Source organism: Myzus persicae, unplaced genomic scaffold (genome assembly GCF_001856785.1).
Source record: "Myzus persicae strain clone G006 unplaced genomic scaffold, MPER_G0061.0, whole genome shotgun sequence".
Classification (NCBI taxonomy): domain Eukaryota; kingdom Metazoa; phylum Arthropoda; class Insecta; order Hemiptera; family Aphididae; genus Myzus; species Myzus persicae.
The window spans coordinates 10,795-20,582 of NW_019100658.1; the positions used below are offsets into that span (position 1 = coordinate 10,795).

The 9,788-nt window shown below is 28.4% G+C and overlaps 1 protein-coding gene across 1 annotated transcript; it reads right to left on the bottom strand.

The window, feature by feature from the left end:
* Positions 1-2,121: 2,121 nt before the first annotated feature.
* On the bottom strand, positions 2,122-8,948 carry LOC111039450 (actin-related protein 2). The gene is made up of 9 exons (XM_022322981.1): positions 8,495-8,948; positions 7,969-8,079; positions 4,960-5,039; positions 4,745-4,880; positions 4,460-4,669; positions 4,248-4,397; positions 4,032-4,125; positions 2,849-3,033; positions 2,122-2,790 (listed from the first exon to the last, which is right to left on the bottom strand). Exons 1-9 carry the CDS (start codon positions 8,540-8,542, stop codon positions 2,620-2,622), a joined length of 1,185 nt encoding a protein of 394 aa, XP_022178673.1. The 5' UTR covers positions 8,543-8,948; the 3' UTR covers positions 2,122-2,619.
* Positions 8,949-9,788: the final 840 nt, after the last annotated feature.

Genomic DNA, 9,788 nt, shown 5'->3' on the forward strand with positions numbered 1-9,788 from the left:
TACCTAGCGACTATAACATATCAATGTTAATTATTTATTATATACTATAAAATATATACGAATATCAGAATATTTTTTCAATTTTTTTTAAAAAATTTATTCGGTGTAACACGAGCTCTTTAATATTATATAATAATGAGTCGCAACTGTATAATTTTATGAAAATAATAAACTCAATCACATAGATATCTGTAAGGACGAAAGGCTGAAGTAAAATAAAAATCTTCAAGAGCCCAAGACCGAGCACAGGACAAAACACAAATGAAGTAATAAATAATCAACCAATAATACATTTAATAATTAATAATCAATTTTTAGTAGATAATGATAGCTACTGTTGTATAATAATCAGTAAACATGAGACATTACAATCTAAACTTGCATAAATTGGAATAATTTTGAAATAAAAATAGATAGAATTTATAATCGTTTTATACTTTTATCATCTTTAATTAATCTCAATATATACATATATATATAATATAGAGCATATTTTACGTATATTATGTTTATATTTGTTTTATTCCTATAAAATAAACAGCAGACCATTGACTGTGAGACGGTACCAAATTATATTAAGTTTAAACACATTATAGCAATGTCGTATTTGGTGTGGACAACCGATATACCTAATATATAAGACCATAAAAAAATTATTCAAATATAAGAATTTTCTGTACATAGATCGAATGTATTTATTACCTAACTAATAACTAATTGTTGACTTGATAGGTATCTACTTTTATATAAAAATATTTTAATTATTAGATTTTATTTTCAACAATTTCTTCAATTATTAGAATAAAAGATATTGAAGTTTTTATAAATAATATATACAACATCGACTTTTGTAATTTTTAACATATAATCCAAGTTTTTAATTGTTATTTGTTGAGCCCCCCTAAGAATTGCGCCCGGGGCGTAGGCACCTCTTGCCCCCGTATCTCTATGGCCCTGTTGGTATGTTGTAATAAATTATAAAAAAAAATGATAACATTTTCTTGAATTTTGGGACAAAACTTTTTATTCATGTTCAATTAATTTTTTAAGACAAACTATAAAAACTTCTTTTATTATATTTTCTTTTTCTTATATTTTGTTATAGTTTCATTCAGACAATTTCATTTAAATGAACTTAAATTTTAATTCATTTTGAAACTGAGACAAAAAAAACTAATCTTTTGAATCATACATTGGCTTTCCTGGTGATTTTTAATAATAATCAAATTAGAACTCTTCAATCCAAGCTAATAAATAACTGACATACCAAATGAAAATATTATGTAAACAAAGGCAATGAATAAAATTTTTTTTATGATTTAAGAATTTGAAAATAAAATTGTTTATGTAAGACAAACGGTAAAATAGTTTATATAATTATATTATATTCATAAGATTAATAATATGTTAAACTATTTTACTTTTGTCTTTTTATACCCTTACTTAGTGTTGTAATATAACAATTACATATTAATATTGTTGCCTGAACCTTGTAAGTCCAAAAATCTACTTTTCTTTTTAAATGAATAATCTGTATTTTTTTAATTTCATGATAACCAATATTTGAATCTTATTTTACAATATGATAAAAATACAAAATATACCTCATATCTCGATCAACAAACGTAAAAATATTTTAACATACCAGTTCAAAAGCTTATCCTGAACATTTTGATAAAAATGAGGTTTTGCCACAAAGCCAACAATATATAAAAAAAATATGTTATTCAAAAATTAGTCAAAAAATCAATTTAATTATTCAAGCTTCATCTAGAAGTTATTTTATTGATATATATCTTATGGAAATACAAATGTAACAAACTACTAAATCAAGATACAATCATTGAGGAATAATGTACTAGAGATATTGGTTGACATTGTCAAATTACTTAATGATGATTTGCCACTCTACAGCTTTGCAAATATTTGTTTTTTACTATTTACTTTTAAGTTAATCTTATTGTAATTTTTAATTATAACAATTCAAATCTGTTATATTATAATTCTATGGAATATTGGAATTACATAATACAATGAAATACATATTATATTAGTTGACACAATGAATATAAAGGTAAAATATAAAAAATATTTTTTTTAAAAAAGCAAACAAATAACACATATCGTAGAAAAAACGTATATTGGTATTTGGTGTTCCAATTATATTGAATTATATAGTATAAATTAGTACAAATAGAAATTCTATTCAGGTTAATATTTAACTTAAACATAAAGTGGATTTGATGGTAAGTAAAAATAATATTAATTAAAAAAATATAAACAATATAACAATAATATATTATAATGCACCCATTTAAAAACATAAAACTCATCTAAAGAAAAGAATACAAATTCTTATTTCTTTCTCAATATATAGCAAATTTTAAATTGGAATTAAGTGTTTCATAGAATAAATATTAAGCTTGTTTGTTCTTAACAATAAATTTATGAACAGATGTAATCTGTGTAATTTTTATTAGGTGTGTTAATTTTGAGTCAATGTTTAATTTTTATGAGCGCATTATTTATTATTTTTATAGGTACTCAATATAATATGGGTTTCATTTAGAAAAAAAATTATTGCTTATATTTTATATTCAGTTAAATTGAGATAATCATTTATCCAGCTCTTGGCCCAAGCTTATCCAAAATAGATATTCCTCTGTCCTGGTACTCTTCACGTGATAACCAAAACGATTCTCTATCCTTGGTTACTTCACCTAACACAGCTCCACCAATAAACACCATGTCTTTACGCAACGGCGGATCTTCAATACGGATTTTAAGTTTCTAAAAATAAATAAATGTTTAAAAATGAACTTAAAAGGTATAATTGTAAATGTATTACTGATAAGGTAGTTGTATCATTTTTCAACACTCGTTCCACATAAAGTTGTTTAATTTCACGTTCCAGTCTTGATGGTAGTCCAGGATACATCGTTGAACCACCAGAGAGCACAATATGTTTATACAATTCAGTTCTCATATCGATATCAGCAGTTTGGATTGTGTTGAACACTAGTTCTGCAATACCTGGTAGATCACACAGTTATTTGTATTTTAAAAATACACAACACACATTTAAAATTAAACATAAAAATGATCCTATGAAATAAAGAATAAAGTAATTGTCAATTTATATTTTGTTTTTTGTATATGATAACTATACTATTTTAATTAGATGAAATTATTCAGAAAGAATTTTATAATCTCACAAATCCTAAAATATTTTCTATCCAAAGAAAAATAATTTTACAGCAAAAATCGAGATTTCCTATTATCTGTCCAGTGAGAGAGTGCAACTAGAGCATCCCAATGACCACTCTCCGCCGTCTCGAGGTCTAAATTCTCACATTGTGTGGTACCTTTATGTGAATACCATGGCACCGCTATGCCACTAGTGGCAGGTGAAGTGGTGGGAATTGGTTATCCTCCATTTGCACTCTCTAACTGGACAGAGTATAGTAATTGAGACAAATTCATAAGTTTTCACAAACACTACACATTATTTAGATATTTTAGAAATAATTGAATAACCAAAAACATTGTCACGTACAGAAAAAGATATTTCATTTTTATAGAATGCCTTTAGGCATTTAGCAATAAACAAACAGATAAAGCAGCAAGTCAACACAATATACGATTAACTGGCATCTGTATGTTGTAGACTTGAACTCAACATTTTAAGCTAAGCAATAATTTGTGGTACATTTTTTAATAGTTTTAACTTAAATATCTAAAATATAATGAACAAATAGAAGTCTTCTTATCAATTAATGAGATATGTTATCATCAGATTAACCAATAAATAAACAACACTACCACACCTCACATTTCATATGCTATCAAAACCAACAATGCATATAATATCCGAAATATGCAATTATTATACAACAGATTTCTTCTCGTAAAATAACAAAATAATATTCTATTTTACAAATTGTAATTCAAGCTTTGACCTCTCCCTTCCATAAAAAAAGAAAATTGATTATATGGCTATCAGTTTTAAAAAGTTACACCAGTATGCGAACCTTGGCCTTCAACATTTATTAAATGTGGCTGGAATAATACTTCAGGTGCTTCAAACCTTTCACCGCCAACTTTGATAACACGACCATCTGGTAACTAAAAAATGTAAGATAAATTGTATTAATATTAAAACTTTATAGTTAGTAATTATTAAGAGAATTAAGAGAATAATCATTCAGTGGGTTATATTATTAAATAATATAAAATACATAACTTACTGTGTATGACTGTACAAGAACAGTAGTTTCCAAAGCTAATTTTTGTTCAGTCTCAATGTTGTATGCAACATAACATAACTTTTCTTTCATCATTCTTACAGTTTCAAAATCGGCTGAATGATTGAAAGCGTATCCTCTTAAAAGTAACAACTAAAATAAAAAAAATTAAGTAACATTAGTCTGATAAAATATGAAAACTGAAAAATAATTACCTTTATTAAATAACGGGTGACATCGCGACCTGCGATATCTAGTCTTCGAGTTAAATGTGGTAAAACATACTCTTCATAAACAGGGCAAATGTGAGTAACACCATCACCAGAATCCACAACTACTCCACTAAGCAAACCTTGAGCATATAATGTTAGAATAGCTTGAACAGCTACATAAACAGCATTAAATTCATACTTTTCAAACATCACCTATTTCACAATACATTTTTCATATATATTTTAGTATACAGACTTCTTTTATAATAAAATATTCTTTATAATTACTTCTATCATTTTTTCTCTATTTTTTATTGGATTCATAGGAGGCTCTGTCAACATAATTTTACATTCTTTTGGATCAATATTCATCTTTTTTGGTCCAAAAGTGTAATCCCAAACATGGCACATATCGTCCCAATTCCTATAAATAATTTGAATAAGCATTAAACAAATAATTACTGAACAATCATTAGTTGAAAATAAAATTTAAAAATACAAACCTCACAATTCCATTCTCCATTGGATATGTGACATCTAACATGGATCGTAACTGACTAGCTTCATCACCAATCATCAAATCCTAAAAAATAATAAGGTTATAACTTATAACCAAAGGTAATTAAACTAATGTATAGAGTAACAATTCATCAGTTTGTACATATTATATTACCAACAAACAATTTTTTTTTTTATTCGATTCATGTTACAGGTAGGTTTTAAAAAAGGGCAGTATACATATTACATAGTAACTGGATAATGTAAACCTTATTTATATGAACAGAGAAATGTATTCATTATACTGTTTATATAATTACGTACAATTATATTCTAATTTTGCAACAGTTTACTGTTGCCATACAAACTCTACAATAGTTACTATCACACTATATACATATTCACTCGCATACTATCATGCATAATAGTTATTTCACGATAGAAACTTTCTAATTTTGCTATAATCGTGTGACAGCACATTAAAAATTCTATTAAATGTAAACTACAAATATCCTTAACACAGTAATTTGAGTGTTTTGACCAAATAGAAAAAAATCTGGTCTAAAATAATATTCAATTACAATAACTATTTTATTTTCTGTGACTAATGGCAACCCTATACAAAAATAAATACATTCATATAAAATACAAAATTTAAAATTTGGCTTCGAGATGCACATCCTCGGCAAAGGCGTGCGCAGGGGGGGAGGGGGTGCCGTGTTTAAGTTCCAGAGCACAGGGCCCTTATTTTACCTGATGTAAATGATGTAATTTTTTTTAAATATGTGGTGAAAATAAATATGTTTCCTGACAATAAAATAATAAAATGTAAAATATTTTAAAACTGAGTGGAATAACTTATTATGATTATAACAGCTAGAAGTTATTGACTACAAAAGTACAAGTATGAATAATAAATAAATATTGTAATTATCTTATAAACACAAATATTATATAACTTGGTACTAATATTAATTATGTACCTCTGTTATATATAGGTACATGTCTTATTAAGAGAGAGCCCAAAAAATATTGTAGGCGCCCCCGAAATTAAGGTCTGAGCACGAATATGATACTCGGGTATAGGATTACCCAAGTACAAAATGTCAGAATCATGAGTGCAATAGACTTGGCTATGGATTGCTTACACACATACACACAAACATTACCTATTTTTAATTAAGATATATTTGAACAATTAGAATTTGAGTGACCCTTAGAATTTCAAAGTATTCCCACACTTTTATATAATTGACTTGTATACATATTAATATGATAAGCATTTACTTTTACATGGACATTTTTAAAACCTGGAATACTAAAAAAAAGTTCTAACTTCTAAAATATTTATTATTGCATGAGTTTCATCAAATATCCATTATCTACAATCAGTATTTTATAAAAGTATGTATCAAAGCTACTTGGTCGTAGAACCAATTCTTAGTAAATTTCTGTTCAACAGAACCAACTTGTGTTTTTAGCTTTAATATTTGAGTAAATTGACATACAATCAAACTCAGAGAAAGGAATATTTCTGTGTTTATACAGTTAATGTTTTTACAATGTTTACATTCTTATACAAGTTTGAAGTATGTGAAATATAACAAAAGTTAACTAAAAATGCTCATATAAAGCAAAACAATTTAAGTATCATTAAAAACCCAAACACAGATAGTTTCTTTAACTTAAAGTTTAATAATAAAAGGTCAGTTCACAGAATCATTTAAGCTAACAACACGATATTGGTTCTGTTGAAAGCAAATTTTGTGTATCAGAAAGAGAACTAACAGTATAAAGATATCTTTAATCAATAAATTAGTTTTATGATAATCTTCTCAACATATAAAATAAAATTTTACCTAATCATGGCACAAAATTAGAGCCAAGAATTACATGCATTTAAAAACTGTCAAATGTGATGCAAATAGGTATATAAATGAGGCTCAATATGCAATTATATGCATTAAGTATAATTATACTTAATAAAAAAAAACTTAAGCAATTAAAATTAAAACAAACATTTAATATTTTAAAATATAAAATGTGGGTAACCCTCTCCTGTATATTGGGTGTGTAGTCACCGTAGAAGAGTAGTGGATTTGTTAAATTTGAATTCAATAATCATTGTACATAAAACGATTCTAAGAGAAGAGTGCATATAATATCACTAAGTAAATTTTATGATAATGTAATTAAGGTAATTAATTTTACTATTAGGCGGTAGTACTACGGAAGGGTAATACATTTTTGCCAAAAATTGTATTTTAAAATGTCATTTTGTGTTTACTGTATAGGTACAATGTTATGATGCACATGCTCAAAAAGTTTCAAGTACCCACAAATAATATTTTTAAATTACAATAAAATAAATAAAATCATTATACCTGATCATACCAACCAAATATTATGCAAAATAAAAATGGTGAGTATTTGAATTTGGTGTGATATAATGAACTGTTGAAATTTCCAACATCCTATGCAAATACATATAATTTTGAGTTCTAGCCATAATCTTAGTATAGATTGATAGTTCATCATAAAATGTACTTGGATAGGTTGTTGGAGTAACATTTGAACCTATTGATGATTAGAAAATTTTGGTGTGCCTAATACTTTATAGATAAGTTAACATTTTTCTAGTTTTAATTTTATGAAATTTCAATTTCTAAGACCAGACAAGTAATTCATTTTTATAAAGGTACTATGTATAATATTTTGTGTTCTTTTCTGTTATCTTGACTACTGACAGCCTCAATCTCGATTAATGCTAATGCCGAGACTATCAGGCCAACAATAGACACATTTTGCATAGGACTTCCTAATTATTATTCTATATTCTGAATATTATGTTAAAGAATATATATAAAAATAGTTAAATATATTTCACACATTTTATATTGAAATTGAAAGAGTTAAAATATGAATATTAGCACTTCTCGTAGAATATTATAAGAACACAATTAAAAACTGTAGTTAATAAAGCTTCAAAGATACCAATAAGGTTTTTAACTTACTTTAACTTCAATATCTCCAATTTTGTTGTGTGCACGAATTATCGGTCTACCAACCATTGACGGAAATATATGAGCAGGGAAATTAGTGCCAGCATAACCACATTTCACAAACTAAAACAGAGAAATAAATATAACAAATAATATAACATTAAATGTAAACAAACAAAACAAAAGATACTCCAGTAAAAGAAACTGAATAGTACCTAGGTTTTAAAAAAGTTTTAACAAATCTACTTATATCGTTATACCATAACGCCAACTAATATGGGTGTAATAATCAACAGAGTTAGCTGTTAAGATCCAATTACAGCAGATGTACTGTACTATTGTGTATGGAATACAGTTAAAAGAGGCAGTCCAATTATCAACCAGACCATTTTATAGTTACAACCGCATATGGCTGCTGCTGGGTCAATACAGATTATAGCCAGTCCAAAGATTGACACAAAAGTAACAATAACGTAATCGTAGATAATGTGATACACACGATTAAGGACTACCGTAGATGTGGGATAATGGCACTCACCCCTGTCCCGTTGTCACAGACGATGACTTTCCGGCCGCGACTGTCCATTGCGGCAGTGAGAGCGCTATAGTCCTTTGAAAAGAGATCAAAAACGATGAGATGTATTCCGTCTGATGTTCACACCTTAGCGTTTATTTTACAAGAAACAACGACGGGGTTTCATTCGTACAGCTATCAAAGTCCGGCCGATCTAGACTGTCTTCTTTCGATGGCAGTGGCGAGTGCGTGCGTGCAAGCTCGTGTCCGGTCTAGAGATGACGCCGACCAGCTAGGCAATCGGCCGTAACTGCAGCTATTACCGGCGATTTGATTTGACACCCACACGAATGTCGCACAAAAATTGTTCCGTTGACGGCGCCAAAAGATAAATAGAACAACAATGGTCAATATTTATCGAACATTTTCGTCCGATATATGGACGTGAGGTGTGGCGGGCGTTCCGACAAGGCGACGAAATTGATAACAAAAGTAAGAGCGTATCGCGTATGACACATACACGCTGCCACCGAGCCATGATTGGTCCGCACGAACGATAAATGATAACGGCAACAGCCGTTCCGCTGTTGTAGACATGATAATGAAGAAAATAAGTAATTAATTATTACCAATGACTGTAGTTCGGCCCATAAATAAAATTATAAAATTATATTATAATCTTCTATTATGGCAATATCGCTATAACTAAGGTTTATTTATCCAACTACGAATATTAGACCATATTAATATTATCCATATTGGCTTTAATATAAATGTCTATCATCGTTTACCGGGCACCGGCATGATAAAAACATGCCGAATGCCGATATGATGTTGGCATCGACTGGATCGACGACGGTAGTGCTTGGAACTGTCAACAACCGTGCTCTCTGTTGTATAGACAACACAACGTGCAGCCAAGAACGTGTAGCGCAATCGACATTTAAGGAGTGGTCGACTGTACACTGGACGATATAATTTATTATTTATAATTAACTATTAATATCTATAATTCAGTATCGACTGGAGCAGAAATACATTCGAATCATTCATGACAATTTATTATATAACGATATTGAATATAACATGCTCTCATTTGTCAGTCCAGTTTAGGGACGATAGGTGATTTATATTATTATTATTGTTGGTCAATCCTGAATCTGGTATACAACGTGCATAACCGATATACGAGTGGGCTACACAATTATACAAATGGTTTTATGAACACTATAATAATTGCACTTAAAACGAAAAACACATACGTCACACATGAGTATATTTTTTCCTGAGAATTAGACAGTTCAATCCCAGATTTAGA